General features: G+C 52.3%; 1 protein-coding gene across 11 annotated transcripts in view; it reads right to left on the bottom strand.

Annotated features, from left to right (window-relative positions):
• The window catches only part of PIP5K1C (phosphatidylinositol-4-phosphate 5-kinase type 1 gamma), a 51,943-nt gene extending 33,784 nt beyond the window's left edge, over window positions 1-18,159 (bottom strand). For 4 of the 11 annotated variants that reach the window (XM_039566338.1, XM_039566339.1, XM_039566340.1 and 1 more), the window contains exon 1: window positions 17,726-18,158. In XM_039566338.1, the coding sequence (XP_039422272.1) occupies window positions 17,726-18,140 (415 nt within the window). In that variant the 5' untranslated portion in view covers window positions 18,141-18,158. Of the gene's footprint in view, window positions 1-17,725 lie in introns of all 11 variants that reach the window. The other 7 variants (XM_039566342.1, XM_039566347.1, XM_039566343.1 and 4 more) reach the window with 4 other exon arrangements.
• Window positions 18,160-18,492: the final 333 nt, after the last annotated feature.

Genomic DNA, 18,492 nt, shown 5'->3' with positions numbered 1-18,492 from the left:
CACAACACAGTGAAGGAATTCACTTCCCTCCTTCATTTTCCAAGCATCTGCATCCCCCTGCCTGCAACTCCTACTGAGAAGCAGGATCCAGGACCTTTACCATGTCCTCCCTATGTGCAGGGAAGGAGGCTCACCTCCATCCTCTGATATGCTGCTCTCCCAGTGCCACTAATAAAGAGGGAGAAGTTTGACCTGACTAATTTGAGGTTACACCCTGCCTGCCACAGCCAGAACAATTGTTCTGTCCCAAATACCCAGGGTTTCCATCGTGGCACAGCTCAGGGCTTTGGCTGCTTGGGGCTTGGTGTCAGCCCATAGCACCTCCCAGCCAGGTAGGGATTAGTGTCACTGGAGCCTCTTCACTAGCCAAGCTCCTTGTGGAACTCACTGGCTCAGTGAGGATACCTGCAAGGCAGGTGCCAGGCAATGGACAGGGAACTGCTAGCTGGAAAAAGGATATAGTCACTGCGGGCAATCCCAAAATTTCTTATGCTGATAAATGCACGGGATATTGTTATTGAGAGGACAAACCCCCTTTAACTAGAGAAGGAGGATGCCTTTGCACATCAGCTTGGCTCCCTTTCCAATATTCCTTCTCTGGGTATCCTGCAAAGGATCTCAGCCTGCCTGGGGGGAGCACTGGTAATGCAAAAATCGTTCCAGCTGCTTGCAGGAGGAGCATAGCAGATACCAAGAGGGTTGGAATGCAGGCTGCATGAGACAGTGACAAAATATCCCCCCTACTTTATCTCTCAGCCCTGTCTCACAGAGGGTTTTGCATCTCTGATCCAGGAGGGATTGGCCAGATTATTCATAACTTCCATTATTTAAAAGTGTTTTCCTATAGGACCTACCTCAAACAAGACTGGCCCCCTTGCTCATTCACCAGCAGGAATTATTCTAATCTAACTTAGTCAGAGTATAGAAGAATGCAACCCACGAAGATATCTACCTGCCCACATTTTCCATTTTCTGACATTCTAAAAAACGTGTTGAAGTCCAGTTACTATTGTCAAAGAAGGTAAGAAAATCTACTTGAAGTTTCCCAATAACCACCTCCCACAACACCAGGACATAGAGATGTCACCACAGTCAGCACAGCTTTAAACCCATGGGATCCCAGCATCCCAATCAACAGCAGCCTCCAAAGGGAAAACAGCTCTTCTGTCTGCAGGCCACCCTTCACAAGACATCCCAAAGATGCACCTGGATTTTTAACGAGTGGGGTATTTCCTGATTTACTCTGTAGCCAAAGCTGCTCGGCTAAATCCTCTAAGATTTAATTCCACTCTGGCTAATGTCACCTGACAGAGATTTTCTGAGGGTGCTCAAGCACTGGAGACTTGAAAGGGGATTTCAGAGCAAGGTTATGTACAACATGCGTCACTGCAGATAAAGTCCTTGTACCCAGCCTGACGGGAGCAGCCAACAAACTCCTTCACCAAACACTCCCAGGTTGCCACAGGTGCTGCTGACAACACTGCAACGTAGAGCTTTGCATCCCAAAGCTGAGGACAAAGCCTGAGTGGGAAAGGAGACAAGGACTCTAACTTCTACCTGTTTCAAAAACAAACATCCAGACAAAAGCATTAGGTTGCATTTCCAGACCAGTTTTCAGAGTGTGAGTTTGTGATACAGCCCTCAAAGAGCACATCCTCTGCACAACTCAGACATGGTTTTCAAGTTGATCAGGTACCACCGAAAACACACAGTTACGAAAACATGCTCAGAAAAGCAGAGCAGTGGCACATCCCTGTTTGAGAAACCAAAGGTTTGACTTGATGATCTGGTAGGTCTTTTCCAACCTTAATTGTTCCATGATTCTATGACCTTCTAAATAAACCTGAGTTTTTGCTGGTGTAAAAAGGAGAAACCCAAGCTCTCCAGGCTGCAGATACGGCTCATCTGAGCTGGTTTCTTGGCCTCATTCAAAACTCACTCCTCCAACTCTGCTGCTTCCCATCAGCGGATCCTGTGCCTGCCTGGCAGCACCTCACCACCCTTGCTGCCTGTGCCTCTCCTGCACCACCCAGCCAGACCCCACAGCACAACAAAGTGAGGGCTGGCCAGCTCTTTGGGAGCAAACTCTGCTTAATCTATCCCAGCTACTGCAAATTCTTTCCTGCAGGTAAAGTCAGATGGATCCTGGGCTGCATCGAAAGAATTGTGGACCAGCAGGTTGAGGAAGGGGATTCTGCCTCTCTGCCCCACTCAGGTGAGACCCCACCTGCAGAGCTGCCTCCAGGTCTGGGGTCCAACACCAGCAGGATATGGAGCTGCTGGAGCAAGTCCAGAGAAGACCCTCTGCTCTGAAGCTGGGCGTGTTCCCCTGGACAAGGCTCCAAGGAGACCTCAGAGCCCCTTCCAGTGCCTAAAGGGGCTCCAAGAGAGCCAAACAGGAACTTTGGACAAGGGCTGGAGGGACAGGACAAGGGGGAATGGCTTCCCACTGCCAGAGGGCAGGGTTAGATGGGATATTGGGAAGAAATTCTTGGCTCTGAGGGTGGTGAGGCCCTGGCACAGGTTGCCCACAGAAGCTGTGGCTGTCCCAACCCCAGAAGTGTTCAAGCCTAGGTTGGATCAGGCTTGGAGTAACCTGGTCTAGTGGAAGGTGTTCCTGCCCACGGCAGGGAGTGGAACAAGATGAGCACCAAGGTCCCTTCCAACCCAAACTATTCTGTGATTCCATGATCCCTCCCTCCCTGGACATGCCAACACCTCCTCTCTTCCCCAGACTGAGGGGGCTGGTACCCAGGAGGGGTCCTGAGCCTCCACTCTTCTCCCCAGCTGGGGCTCTGTGAGCAAATATCTATCCCCTAGAGCTGCAGTGGCTCTGGACAGACAGGTCCCTGTGCTGTCAGACTCAGGAATGATCTCCAGGTCAAAAGCTACTGACACAAGGTGTGGGGAGTTGGAGGTTAAGAACAAATTTACATTATTGCTCATTACCATGTTCTTTTCTCACTGGCCTTGCTAAGACCTTCTGCTCTTTGCAACTCAAGTGTTTTGGTCGGGTGCTCCTGCACTGCTCTCACAAAGGCACCTGAACAGATGGAAGAAAACAAGCCACAGCAGAACAAGCTCAAAAGATGGAGTGTGCTGCCAAAAATCGTAACTCAAAGTTTCAGCAAGAAGTCTCTCCTCTCCCTGGGATCCTGGCTGTAGCATGGCAGCTAGTGACTCAGCTAGCAGCTGAAAAGAAGGTACCTAGAAAACAATGACATTAAAAAAAGTACTTCTAGAGCTCTTACTAGGAAATTCAAACAGGTGAGACACACAAAGAGGGCACAAAGAGATAACCTGGTGCCCATGCTGGGCTACAGGATCATCTCAGCTGCGCTACACAAGTGATCAGTGACAGCCTCCTCCGGTGCAGGCAGCCACGAGCTGAAGCACAGGCTGATTCTGGCACAGACCTGCAGCCTGCTCCAAGCTGGGGCAGGAAAGCAGCTTCTCCAGCCTGGCCTGGAGGACTTAGAGGCTGAGCCAGGCACTTATTACTTCTATTTAACCAAGCGCAGCAATGCCCATTTATTTACTCATTTGGGAAACCAGATCTCCAGACTCTGCACAGGTATGTGCCCAAACAAAGATGCAAAAGAAGAAATAGCAAAATCCAAAAGAGCACTCAGGCTCCCAGGGTGCTGCTCAGGAAGAACTGAGGCTGTTGCTGAGCTTGTTCTCCCAAACTCCCGCGGGCCCCCAGGTGCTGAGGACCCTGCAGATTCCTGGCATTGTTTTCCCCGAGGCTGAGCACACACTTGTACCCAGCACAGCCACAAACTCCTCTGGGAGCAGCACCAGTTGGGCTGAGCTTGCATGGGGCAAGAGATGTGCCTCACCCTTGGTATTCCTGCACTTGCACAGGACAGAAGAGTGGTCAAGGTCTCTCTGAAGTGATTTCTAGGATGTGTCTGATAGAAGACTCTTAATAGGTAAAGACAACAAGTTACCTTGGAGTTGAATCCCAGCCAGCTGGGTCAGCTCTCTTCCCAGCTTTCCAGAGCCTCCAGATCTTGGGCTGTGGGTTTCAGAGCAGCTCTTCTCCAGTGAGGGAGTGGAGGAAAGGCATGCCTTGAACAGAGAGAACTACAACTAAAGAATATCGGGCTCCAAACACAAGTGTCCACCTCAGGAAGACCCCAGTCTGGCTGCCCACACAGCTCATAAATGTGCATTGGCATCACTTTGTAAGCTCCAGATGCAACTGGGAACAACTTCTGGTCTCCCAGGTTCTAAAACAGAGCCCTGAACTATGAAAAACTTGTGCCCTTCTCAGGGCTTTACTCAGCATCTGCCCAACACAAGGAAGAACTTGGGATGTCATATGAATCATAGAATCACTGAGGTTGGAAAAGACCTCCAAGATCATCAAGCCCAATCTTTGAAGCTCATCATGCTCACTAAACCATACAGCAAGGTGCCATTTCTACTTGTTTTTTGAACACTTCCAGGGATGGTGTCTCCACTGCTGTCCTGGGTAGCCTGTTTTGAGGCCTGACCACTCTTTTAGGGAAGAAATTTTCCCAGTGTCCAACCTGAACCTCCCCTGGGCCACCTTGCAGCCTCTTCCTCTTTCCTGTCCCTGTTCCCTGGGAGCAGAGCCCGACCCCCCCGGCTGCCCCCTCCTGACAGGGACTTGTGCAGAGCCACAAGGTCCCCCCTGAGCCTCCTTTGCTCCAGGCTGAGCCCCTTTCCCAGCTCCCTCAGCCGCTCCTGGTGCTCCAGCCCCTTCCCCATCTCTGTTCCCTTCTCTGGACATGCTCCAGCCCCTCGATGTCTTTCTTGTCGTGAGGGGTCCAGAACTGACCCCAGGATTTGAGGAGGGGCCTCAGCAGTGCCCAGCACAGGGGACAGGCACTGCCCTGGTCCTGCTGGCCACATAACTCAAGCCAGCAGCATGGAGTGAACTTCAGCTTAGCATTTCTGAGCTACACAGAAGAACCTCATGAGTTTTTTAACACTGTTTACTAAGACTTCAATAAAACAAGAAATGAATTTGTTCCCCTGAACCAGAACACTACAAGTTTGGATCAACCAAACACACACTGCCACTGACCTGCAAAACAGGGGGGAACAGCACAATCTGCTCCCATGTTTGGACAGAAACAGAAGCCACAGCCAGGCACGCTGACATCAAATATTCCCTCAGAAAAGCATCTCCAGGAGGACAACCCAGCTGTGTGCTCAGGCTTCTCCTCCCAACCACCAGCTTTCTGGTTTATGGTGGTGGTTGGGGGGGAGGCAGGAAGAGACAGAGGTGTGTGGTGATGCTGGCCAACACTCACACAACACTTCTCAGTGAGGAATGAAGGATACCACTGGCAGTCTCATGGCTTAAGGTCTTACATTTCCTGGCTCCCAATCCAGTAGTGTTCTTCCAAACCAGATGGCTTAAGCCTACAGCTCTGTCCCCACCAAGCAGTGGGGCTCCCCAGCCACACCAAGGAAGCCAAGCAGGTTTGAGCGGGGGAGTTCTTTTCACAAAGCACAGCAGAAGGGCAGCTGGAAGGCTCAGAGCAGCTGGGAGCTGAAGGCTGTCCGTGGGAAGAGGAGAAGGCAGGTGTGATGAAGCAGAACCATCCTGCAGGTACTGCGGCCCCTTTTAAGGATGGGCCTGACCAAGCTCTGCTGTTTTGGATGGGGCTTCTTGGCTTCCTCTTCACCAAAATGGGTGCATTGGTTTTGCCAGAACTTAAAGGCGAGTCAAAAGGCAAAGGAGGTTTGGAGACTGTTTTCTTGTTGAGTCAAAAGCAGGAGCTCTAACAGAAAACATGAAGTACCAGGCAGCACTTGCTACTTCTGCCTGCAACACACTCCTTTTTCCTTTAGATGAGCAGCTGCCATTCAGACACATCCCTCCCTCCCACAGGTCTTGAATTAAGTTATTTTTCACCCCACCTCACCCTTACAGATTAAGTTTTTACCCCACTTCACAGCAAAACTTGCATTTAAATTTCATTTCTTCAGCTGCTGTAAAAACCCACTTTGTTTCTCTAGGTTACAGTTTGCTCTTCATGCTGGGCACTTCTAGCCTCCTTGCACTCCCAGTTTTCAGTTTAGAAAAGATTAAAAATAAATCCAATCTTTGTGTTTTAAAACCTGGGAGTTCAGGAAGCCACAGTACCTCTCTAAGATTCTTATAAACCTTAAATCTCATCTCCTGTGGAAGTTTGTGCATTGCCATCCCATCCATACAAAACCAGAGCCTGCACATATTAAACCAAGTTCCTCCCAAACTGCCACGTTTCTCATTTTCTTTAATAAGCATTTTCTGGCATTATCAGTCCAGAAGCCACTTGCTCAAAAGAGTGTCCCAGATAGTTAATCCACCAGTGACTCCTGCCCAATACTGAAATGAAAACAAACATCCAGCCCTCTGAGACTACACAGGAGAAAGATTATGTCAGCAGTTCTATACCATCAAAATTAATTTAAGCCTGAAGAGATGCTGGGCCGAAAAGAAGTATCTTGGAATTAAAAAAACCCATATGCATATCAATCAGTGTGAGACTGCAGCCTCCCCTTGAGTTCTGGAGGCAGTTTGGGCACCACAAGATCAGAAGAGTCCAAAGCTGTTGGAGAGTGTCCAAAGGAGGGACACGGAGCTGGGGAAGGCTCTGAGGAGCGGCTGAGGGCACTTGGCTCGTTCAGCTGCAGCAGAGGAGACTGAGGGGAGGCTCCTGGGGGCTGCAGCTCCTCCCGAGGGGAGGCGGAGGGGCAGGGGCTGAGCTCTGCTCTGGGACAGGGACAGGAGCCCAGGGAACGGCTGGAGCTGGGTCAGGGCTGGGCATGGAACTCAGGGAAAGGTTCTTCCCCCCGAGGCTGCTGGGCACTGCCCAGGCTCCCCAGGGAATGGGCCCGGCCCCGAGGCTGCCAGAGCTGCAGGAGCATTTGGACAGCGCTCTCGGGGATGCCCAGGCTGGGGTTGTTGGGGTGTCTGTGCAGGGCCAGGGCTAGATCAATGATCCCCTGGGATCCAACTCAGGGTATTCCAGGAATCTATGAAAAGCTACAAAATGCAACACAATATCCACCTCCTGAAAAACTTCATTGTCTTGTAATGTAAGTCAGAATTACAGGGGAAAACACATTACATTAAGCAAAGGCAATTGTTAACCTTCCAGATTTCACCTCTTATCACTGAACAAACAGTCCTTACCAACCACAAAACCCACCCCATAACATGTGCTATTTAAACCCCCAAATAATCCCCACCTGTTAGGCAAGAGTGAAACCCAAGGCCTTATTTCTGAATTCTACCTCAGCAAGTGTCTGTAACTGAGCATGTCATTAACAATGACAAGCACAGCTTTGAGACTTCAGCTTCATTTTCTGCTCTCTCTATTCCAGCTTCGAAGTCAGGGACTATTTTACATCTCTACAGTTTGCATTTCTGCCAGTAAATGCTCTGCGTTTTGTACACTGCCCCCGTCAACACACAGCCAGCCAGATGGAGAGAGAGGCACACAACACGTACAGAGAGGAGGAAAACTGTCATTTTGCAGATGACACCCAGTTAAAAGTGACATTTAAAGAGAAGACAAGTGGTTTCAGGTATTACATCTGCCCTCTCGGCTGCATGTGTGACTGAGCACACCACCCCTTCATCCTGGCACAGGGATGCAGAACCAGCTACACTGACAGAAACTGTGGAATCAAGAATGCAGAGAGACAACCAAGCTCCACATCAGCATCCAAGTGGAGTGACTGTGACTGCTGAAGTACCATCAGCACATTCAGGGAAGGAGCACTCAGCCAAAGGAGGATTTTAGCCAGCTCCCTCCCTTTGAAAAATGCAATAGTGGACAATTTTATACTGAAAAATCCACAAAATCTGGTCCATCACATGTGCAGAGAAACTACAGAAAGAGAAACTACTCAGGATCTTTGTCTTCAGCTGCTGCATCTTGCTCAAAGCAGAGGCTTTGGCAATATTTCCTTGTGTCTTAGCCCAGGTCACAGAACGTGCCAAACATGACACGGCAGCACAAAGACGGCCAGATCTGCCCTGATTTCTTAGAGCAGTTAACGAAGTCCACCACTTTTGCCTTGCAGAGGACTCTTCCCTCTCCACCCATTAACCCACATGGCAAACACCATCGGTGTCACAAAGCCAGGGTGAGCTCCAGTTCCCAGCCCTACACTGGGAAGAGAGCTGCACATCCTATGGGAAGACCCAACCAGTGGCCATGGCAGGCTCCAGCTCATCACCTTCATTTTACTTTGTACAATGCACACGTGTGTTTCTAGGCCTTATGCCAAGCCTGAAGGTTTTTCTTGAATCCCTCAGTTTTTCAGGACCTCAAGTAAAATCAATGGACACCAGAGGTGACAACTGACTGAAGTTGGGCTGCGCCTCTGTAGGATCCGCTTTGGACAAAGTGGTAACAGAACCGAGCAGGCTCCAAGGGCAGACACCAGCCATGTCCCATCTCAGCTGTTGGGACTCCCAAGATTTTATCAGCTGTGTTGACAAAGCAGGATACACCACTGTTGGTAGCTGAGGTCACCTGAACTCTGCCAGAGTTCACAAGTGTTTGGACAATGCTCTCAGGCATGGTAGGATTCCTGGGGGTCTCCTGTGCAGGGCCATGAGCTGGACTCAATGATCCTTTTGGGTCCCTTCCAACCCAGGAGTTCTATGACTCTATGGTTTCCAGCACTGCGGTCTGCTGGGAGCCTCACAGGACTTAGGAGATGAGCCTTGAGCTTTGAAAGGACTTCACAAAAACCTCTCAAAACTTGCCAATTACATAAAAATACTCAAGTGCTCTGAACGCTTTGTGAGCTGTATCAACGCACCAACCCAAATAGCTCCCACTCAAGTTGCTCAGATTGGTGCCAAGTGGCCTGAATTACCTGAGCTCAGACAGCCCTGAATGAGATGAAAATCCATACACAGCTGTTCTGAGCCAACTCCATCACTGGAGGGCTGACAGGACCAGCACTGAACAGCGTCTGAAGCAGTGCTGTGACTGTACTGCTGCCCAACTACAACTGGAGAAAAACCAGGTAAATTCCTAGAGCTCAGGAGGATGCTGTTGACTTGCCCTTTAAACAGAATCACAGTTCGATCTACAAATCAGGAATTCCACCCCAAAAAATGATTGAAATAATTGAATTAAATCACTTTGAAGTCATTCATCTCTTGCACAGAAACAAGACTGTTCTGCCATACTGTTGGAGAGCTATATCTGATTTTTTTGGTAGGTAATAAACAGGTGGAAAAGCCTCCCAAGGTCACAGGATGCTCCCCAGGTCGACAGCAGCAAGATGAAGGTGGTCCCCCCTCATCATCACCCTGCAGCACACGTGGCCGGGATGTTCTCCCATCCCGCAGGAAAGGGAGGAGGGAGAGCAGATTAAGGTGACCTACATTACCCCTGCTTTAAATACACAGGAGAATTGCTTTTATTCTGCCTACCTCATTCCTCCCTGGCCTTCCTGTCCCACCTAGGGTTGGCAAGACCCCTCTGCCCAGGTGGGGTATGCAGGTGGGGTGAATCCAGCCTTAACCAGGGAAGCAGAAAGCAAGTTTGGGCATCCAGCTTGAATTCCCAAGAGACTACTTGGCAAACAATGCTCTTTCAAATGGAGATGACAGATGTTTCTGTGTCAGTCCTCAATTCCATCAGGTTGCACTTCACAGGTCTCAGTGGTTGCCTCAGCCACGGGAAATCTGGACCTTCACTTACTCGGGGTGACAGAATATAAAGCAGCAACTGAGAACAGCAAACTCCAAGGGAAAGAAAAGTCTAACTAGCAATTTAAACAACATCTTGTCAGGCAGAAAATGAGCAGGCAAAACAATCTTGACTAATTCTACTCTTGCAGAAGCACAACATGGTCACCAGCACAGTCTGACACATCCAAGATGCCCATTTTGAAGGGCAGCATCCTGATGTGCCCGAAGTTTGGGTCACGTTAAGGACAGGCTTCCAACACCAGCCCTGCTAAATGACTGTGAACCCAGGCCCCTGGCCCCAAAAGCAGCAGAACTCTTCTCCTACGGAAAAAACATGAAACAGCTGGGGAATTACTCTGATTTACTAAATTCAGTGAAGGAGTAGAGACCCGACTGGCTCCCAGCCCAGTACTCCCTTCCTCTGGTGAGCTGCATTTCCTCCAGGAGATGGCTGAGGTCAAAGTGCTCCCAGATCTTCTGGAAAAGAAATTAGGAGGTGTCTGCCATGGTACAGTAATGCAGACAAGTTGAATGTGAAGAGTCAGCAGTTTGACAGAGCTTTGTCCAAAAAAGCATTACCGAGTTTAAATGAAGAGTTAACAGCTGCTGTGCCTAAATGGGCCCTCAGAGCATGAAAACTCATTCTGCAGGAGCCACCAAGACCCATGCAAGAGCTCCCACAGGAGAGCAGAAGCAGGAAAGCTCTAACAGCGGCAGCTGGAGCACCTGGCAGAAGCTGAACCAAACCTCATTCCCCTGCATGGCTGGGAGAGGTGGAACATTATGCAGTAAAGTGAAAAGCAGCATTTGAGCTCTGTGGAGTCTGACCAGTCTGACCGAGCTCCCCACCAGCCACGGCGCCAGTGGCAGCATCCCAGCAGCGCTGCTGTGTTTTAATGACCACAAACAAGGCAAAGCTGCCCTCGTCTTGTAATCCATTAATTCCTCCCAGTTCAGGAGACTGGGCTATTTCACCCAGAACAAAGACAGGAGCTGCTGCCTGTGCTGTTCCCATGCTCAGCTAATCTCCAGGCCCTTTCAGTCATGGACATGGATCTGCCCGGGCTGGTCTTGTGACAAACCCTGGGCCATGACCTGGTTCCCTTTCTTGGATCAAGGAGTGCCTTGGGCAGCAGGAGCAGCTACAGTTGTGCTCCTGGAATGTGCACCCTTGCCTTTCAAGCACTCCTCATGCAACAGGCAGGTCTTCAACGATGAAGGCAAACAGCTCGTTTACAACTTCTCTTTTCTGCCAGGAAGTCTGTCCCACCCTCTCTAGTAGCAATTTCTGCAAAGAGAACATGCAGATTCTGCTGATTACAGAGGAGATGAGGACTGGGCCCCCTTAACGAATCTGCAAAGCATTTACACTCCTCACACTGAATGCAAACCACACAGGCAGTGGTTGGACACAGCGAAGTTTTGTTTCCTGCAACTCCAGATCAAAAGTCGAGCAGTTATCCAGAGGGACAGCACTTCTTGTGGGCATCTGCCAGAGGTGCCACTGTAAAGAACATGCCAGCTTCATGCTATAAAAGAACACTGCTCTTCTTCACATGTGGCTTAGTCCAGCCTGCTTCTGTGTTACAGTAAATATTTAAGAGAACCCTTCACACCACACACTGGCTCCCTAGTTGTACACATCTGTGTTTTTTTTCAATTGAGTTGGGAAAGAGCAGTAGGCTTGCTGTAGCTGAAAGCTTGCAGCTTTCAAAGAAAGCTGGAAGAGAAGCAAAGGGACTCGCAGCCTCTCCCCAGAGCTGTGAGACAAAAACACATCATGGTAAGTGGTGACCAGTGGCATGGGCAGGGCTGGGAACACTGGGGCAACCCAGCACATTGCCAGCTTTAGACTTCCTCCCCACCACAGCATGTCCTCTGACTCAGCCTGGTAATTCACCACAAGCCAGTGCCAAAACCCACACGTAAGCTGGGGAAGCCACAAGAACACACCATGGAGGACGATGACACTTAATTAGGGGTTGACAGCATTTTCTGCTAAATATGTGGATGAGGAAACAAAGTAACAGAAAAGCTGCTCTAATCACTTTTAGCTTTTTAATTACAAAAATGCTTTCCAGAAAGTCTGGAGGTTAACCCAGCTATTGGCATCACTGAAAAAGTCAAACAAACAAGTGCCAGGCTGCTTAGAAACTAAGTATTTCAAAGACCTACCTAAGAAGGAAAAGCCCTAACATCACCTTATGATCACTGGCTTGTGCAGGGCTCTTGGAGAAGCCAGGCTCCTGTCTAGGGACTCAGTCTGCCTGTTCTCCCCAGAAGAGGAGGAGAGCCTGGCACAGCCAGCAGCTGGCTTTCCCTTTGGCACATCCTCCCCAGGCAGGCAGGTGAGCAATGCTGGGCTCTGCTGAGGTTTGTGCTGATGGGGATCAAGACCAAACCCACTTCACACAGGCCACAAGTTTGGTTTTTTACACGAGCCTCTTCTTTCTTATGCTTTTGTTTTATTTCAGCATTGAACAACCTTTGGCTTCCAGGCCCTTGCAGTGCCTTGATTTCCCTCTCTGCTGTGCTCATGTCTTTTCCTGGCTGTGAGTGCATTCCCGTGGTGGAACAGCCGGCAGTGGGGGCTCAGCACGGCGCGTGTCCTCATCCCAGCATTAGAGGAAAACACAAGCGGCTGCACAGGCAGCCTCAGCCAGCAGCAAACACCCAGACCTTGCCTGGCCAGGAATTCTGCTTTGCCAAAGACCTACAGAACACAACAGGACTTTTCTCCTTTGAGTTCCTGCACTCACCATGGATTTAGAAAAGGTGAAATACCACAGCGGTGTGTCTATCTATCTAACAGTAAGTACTTACAGGGAACCCACACCAAACAACTAGGGCTTTGCACCTGCACAATGCTTAAAAATAGCTTCTGCCTGGCCCCACAGACATGATCAGACAATCGATGTGACTAAAAAATTACGTTATTGGGCACACTCATGAGGTGACCCAGCTTGTAGGCCTGGGAGATGGGTGAAGGACAGCAACACTGTCACTGGGTTATTAAACAAATCAAAATGGACTATTAGAGATCTTGGTTAGAGACTTAGAATGACTTAACGGGAAAGGAAGCACCCCACCTTGGCACCTGCTGTTCTGCCACTATTTATGAGTTTCAAGGCCAATCTGGATGGGGCTTGAAGCACCCTCTGGTCTGGTGGAAGGTGTCCGTGCCCATAGCAGAGGACTGGAGTGAGATGGTCCCTTCCCACCCAAACCATTCTTTGATCCCGTGATTCAAACATTCTGAGTCACTTCTCTCCCAACATAAGCATCCCGGAAAAAAGGAGGTGCCAAGGCCTCTGTGTTAAACCAGAGAGTGTTTCCCAAAACTGGCAGCCTGCTCCAATACCTGCTGCCCCCACTGTCTTCCCTGGGACCCAGGGGAAATCTGTGAGGGTGCACCCATGGGATCACACCATCTGGGGAAGGCAGGACCTGCTTTGGTTCCTACTTTCCTGCAGCCAGGATGCCAGAGGGAGCATCTCCTGCTAGCGACATGGGCAGCAGCTCCCTCCCCATGCTGCAGATGGGAGCATTGAGTGTTCACTTCCACCTAAACAAAGCCAACCCTCCTTGCACCGGGATCAGCAAACGTTTCCCCCTCCCACTCCACTTCTGACATTCCCCAGTGCAGTGCAAAAGGTGCAGTGGTTTCTGCTTTTTGAGTCACAAGTTACTGACCCCCACGTAACACCTGCAGTTCCCATATACACAGATGAACTGATCTCATACCAGTAGGTCCCAGCAAGCACGTGGTACCGCATCCATGTCGGAAGTGAGGCACCTGCCAGGCCTCTAGAGACTAATCATGGTACATGGGACTATCCTTGGCAGCCCAAAAGGATGGATGGGAATAATCAAACATTGACAAAGCTGAAGCAGCAAGTGACGAGAAGGGCTCTCAAGTCTTTGCCAGGGTATCACACAGCCATGGCAGGGGTGTTTCTGGAGTCAACTGGTGCTAACTGAAAGATGTGTCCATGAAGGAAGAGAGTGCTGTAATTCCTGCAGCTGCTTTTCAGGCTATAACCACCTGATATGGGAAAACCATATTTATTAAGATTGTGCATCTGGCAAGAGCCCATAATGGTCATGTCAGTGAATCACTTCAATAATAGTTCCCAAATTATACACTGTTCATACTGAATCCACTCAGGTCATTCCCTGAGGAGCTCTTCCAGAGAGGCCCATGCACCTCCCAAGCGGGATGAGGCAGTGGCAGCTCTGCCAGCCTCAGTCCCAGCAGTGGTGGAATGGGCTGTTATATACAGGTCAATGCCAAATGCTGGTTAATGAAAACGAGACTAATCATCCCCCGTCCTGTGTGTTTTTGGGGACTTGTTCTCCAGCCTGCCCTGACACCAACACAGGCGGGCTCAGCATCCTTTGGGCAGTGCCCACATCTGCCTGCTGTCCACACTGCCCTTCCCAGCTCGCAGGCTCCATCATCCCAGCTTCCCTGTGTGCTTCCAGCTGATTCATATCTTAAAGAACAATTAATTTGCCAGAGCAGCCTGAATTCTATTTTCATTGCCTTCCTCCTTCCCTGCAGCTGAGCTGTGACTTATTGACTGTGAAGTAACTGCAGGGTCTTTAAGAGTTCAAGGCACGGGGTGTTTTTCTGCCTGTTCCTGCCTGGCTGACTCCCTCTGTAATCATCCTCGCCAGCACCATTTCACGGCACAGAGGCATGTGACATCCAACTAAGCTGTGAACCATAATCATGCTGGGGATGATGTTTACATTTGATTTTTCCTCAAGCTGATAAGCTCTCTTCAATTTCCCCTCTCCATCACGTTGGTATGAATTGAACTGCTTATGCCCCACAGGGTGGAATTCTTCTCTTATCTCTAATCTGCTCACTGAAAAAATTGCTTTCAGCAACCCTTCAAAAGTCACTTCAAAGTTATCACTGCTAAGAGGGACGAGCTGCAATACCGTTCCTGGGCTGTCGCAATCAACGCCCTCCCAGTGCTTTTCGGAGACAGCCACACAGGTGCCACCAGCACACAGCACACCTGGCTGGGATCTTCATTTTGCTCCTTCAGCCTGAGGTACAGAGAGACAGCTGTCCAACAAGAGTGTAAATCCTTGTTAAATCATTTCAGCTCCCTAAAGCATTAGAATCCAACCTTGAAGAACACATTGGAGGCTTCTGCTCCAGCTCTAGACCATAAGTGATTGGCAGACTGCAACCTGTGTAATAGGAGACCTGACCGATGGAAATAAATCCGATGTCAACTTTACTCCCCCATTAGACTGAGAATTCCCACTTTAGAAGGGAGATGGTGGAGGCCAGTTCTGCTGTCCAACAGTTGGACAGTGCCAGTTCTTTTGTAGCAACAGCTCTCCCATAACTTGACCATCCTTGGATAAAAGGTTTCCAGATCCTGTGTCTCCAGACTGCACCTGGCTAGAGGAATGGTGATGCGCCATTTGCTTACCCAACCATCCCTGGGATGAGGGCACCCCAGCCTGAACAAGACCAGTGCTCACCTGTCACCCCTAGCACCATACCTCCCCACACCAACTCTACTCCTGCCCAGAGCTCACCGGAACCCTGGAGCAGCCCCTTACACTCCCTGCAGTCCCTCCCCAGGGCATGAGGGTACAGATTCAGGGAGAAGGCACAGCAAGTATCTGCACCCATTAGATCTTAAAACTCCCTTTTCAACTAGTTGGTCACAAAACTTTTTAAATTTTGAAGCCAAGGTCTCAGGAAGGGACTAATCGGGCCTGTGTGTTCATGAATGAACAGCCCTGCTGCTGGCAGTAAGTGAAGTTTCCTCCCTCCAAAAGTTCCCTTCAGACACTCTGTACCTTAAGTCAACCTACTGCCACGGTCTCACCGCCTTCCAGCCCTTCTCCATGCAGTTTTATTCCTGTACCAGACAAACTGGTAATTTTACTATAATTACTGAGGGCTTGGGGAGGGTCTATGCTGGCCTGACCCACAGTCTGGATTAACCCTGCCACATTGTTCAGGCAGAGCACAGCACCCAGATGGCTCCTCTCCAGCCAGGAGCCAGGCAGCAGGTTTCAGCTGCGCCGGTGATCCTTCATCAGCAGCACATGCAGAGCAGTGAGCACAAGGGGAGCAGCACGAAGCACCCGTGTAGGTGGGTCACGGGCACTTCAACACCTCCACACAGCAGCGAAGGCACACAGGCTGATATGGGGATTTGTCACCCAGTTCAGACCACAGAGCACAGTGACAACCCCAGACCCGCAGCACAGCCCACCCTGTGCAGGTGCAACTGTGCCTTCCCACAGCCCACCAAAGGCCACCTCCATCTCCCGGGGTTTGCTCTTCTCCAGCAAAAACTCATTTGCTGTTGTGCACATTGTCCCCAGCCCCCCGGGAGCTCCAGCTGCAAGTGCAGCTGAGGCCAAGCGACACAATTTGGATGCTACCCAAGTGAGGAGTAAGCAACTTGACTTGAGAAATCAAAGCATCGGTGAGATTACTGGCTCCGTTTCATCTTTTTTACTATCAGCGTAAGGTAAGACAGCCTACAGGTTCATAAACTCAGGTTTACTTGCTCACGGAAGAAGAAAAATACATGCTCCCTGCTTAAACCTTTCCTGAGCAGCAGTCTCCATAGACACTTTGCCTAGTCCTGAGCAACAACCCTCTACCCTCCCCAAAAACCAGAAAGGTGACTGAGAAATGAGAAGGACAAATGGTATTTTAATTGTTCATTGGTGTCTCTGCCCAGGGCAGAAGGGTGGAACAAGATGGGCTTTAAGGTCCCTTCCAGCCCAAACTCTTCTGTGACTCTGATCAGCAAGAGGTTCTCTCTCACTCCCTCAGCATCACCAGCCAGCCCTCCTCGTGCTGGGAGAACATTCCCAAAAAGAGGTCCAAGGGTGTGTGGGAGCATGGCAAGCAGCCTTGGGAAGTCAGGCTGCAGGCTGCCAGCCCCTGCATTTCCTTGCAGCACTGAGGAACCACAGCAGGATGGCTGGGGACAGCTTCCCTCAGCCTAAACCTCGGCACCTTACCCAAAGTTACACACTACACCCACATCCCCGGCGCGGCAGATGACATCTGCGAAACGAGCACGGCTCCCACTGTAATTAGCTGGTTCTCAGAAGATCTAATGATGCTCATTTAAAGGTCTGACGACACGGAGATCGCTGTCATCACACAGCCAAACCCATCACACAGCACCCCGGACTCGGGCAGGTGCCCGGAGCTCCGCGTCGGGCCCGCGGAGGAACGTGTCAGCCCGGCAGCAGCGGGGCTGAACATCACGAGCACGGCTCAGCCAGCAATCCTGAGGCTGTTAATGAACTAGAAATAATTAGGCAGCAGCGGAGGCGGGGGCAGGTCTACAGGCACAGCCCCATGGATCTATCCTGCCACTCAGAAACCCCAAACCTTCTGCTAATGCCGCTGCGGGGCCGGGGCTCGCTCTGGGCCCTGACAAACGGGCCCCCTCCGGCGGGAGGGACCCCGGCCGGCGGCAAAGTCCCCGCCCCCGCTGCCAGGGTCTGCCCGGCTCTCCGACCAACCCCTCCAGCCCGACCCTGTGATCTCCGGGGAGCGAACCCCGAGAGGGGACGGGGCAGGACGGCCCCGACACGGCCCTCCAGGCCCAGCCGGGGCCGGTTCCGGGGCTGGGAGCAGTCTCGGGGACGGGCAGCCTGTGCCCGGCAGGGTGGTCCGGGGGTTGCCCCTGCCCCTCGCAGCTCCGAGACTCCCGAGGGCAGAGAAGGGGAGCCCCATCCCGGTATCCCCGGTGTCCCCCGGTGTCCCGGGCCGGGGGCGAAACCATCCGGGGCCGGGGGAGAAGGGGGGAAGGGAAGCAGCAGTTGGACGGGACCACGCGGTGTCTGGGGGGGGCGCACTCCGGGGAGGGGGGGAGACTGGACCGAACCACTCCGAGAGCCCCGCGGGGGGGCCCGGCCGGGGTTACGGCTGGGGTGGAACCACTGCGAGCCGGCGGGACACGGGGACACGCCGGGGCTCGGCCGGGTGGGGACAGCCAGCGGCAGCCCCCGGTGCTCGCGGCGCGTTACCTCCTGACGCGTCCGGTCCCCCCACGCCGGCCTCCGGAGTGATGGCACCGGCACCCGCCGCGGCCGAGCCCTCCGCCTCCTCAGGCACCTCCAGCTCCATGGCGGCCGCGGGCAGGCGCAGCCCCAGGGCAAGACAGGCCCCGGACAGGCCAGCGCCCGCCGCCGCGCTCCTCCCGGGTACCGGCCGCGGCGCGGGGGACCCTGGAGCGCCGCGGACCATAGAACGCGGGTGGCGCCGCGGCCAGACACGCCCCGACCAGTGCCGGAAGCACAGCGGGGCTCTTCCGCCGGGGTTAATTGCGACGCGGTGGAGGGCTGTCGCGATAACCGGCGGGCTGTGGGATTCGACGGAGTGGGGAATAAGGGAGGCCGCAGAAACTCCCGCCGCTCCCTCACGGTGCGGCGGCCACGACATCCCCGGTGGAGGGGGAAACACCACAGGGCCGGGGGGCGAGGCCTGCGGTCACCATGGCAGCGGGGCGGGGCTCCTCGGGGCGGGGCCTGCCCGGAGTTGCTATGGCAGTGGAGGTGGGGCTCCGGGGGCGGGGAGTCTGCCGGTCGCCATGGCAGCGGGGGCGCGGCCTGCAGGTGGCCGTGACGGTGGGGGCGGGGCTCCGGCGGAGGGGCGGGGCTCTGGCCCCGGCGGGGGCGTGGTCAGCTCTCCGCGGCAGATGTCGCGCCCCCGGCCCGGTGCGGCTCGGTTCCTGCGGCGCTGCCCCCGCTGGACCGGGGCCCTCCAGGGGCCTTCCTGGTGGCCGGGCGCCGCC

The sequence above is a fragment of the Corvus cornix genome, chromosome 28 (genome assembly GCF_000738735.6).
Source record: "Corvus cornix cornix isolate S_Up_H32 chromosome 28, ASM73873v5, whole genome shotgun sequence".
NCBI lineage: Eukaryota > Metazoa > Chordata > Aves > Passeriformes > Corvidae > Corvus > Corvus cornix.
This window is presented reverse-complemented; position numbering and strand designations above follow the sequence as displayed.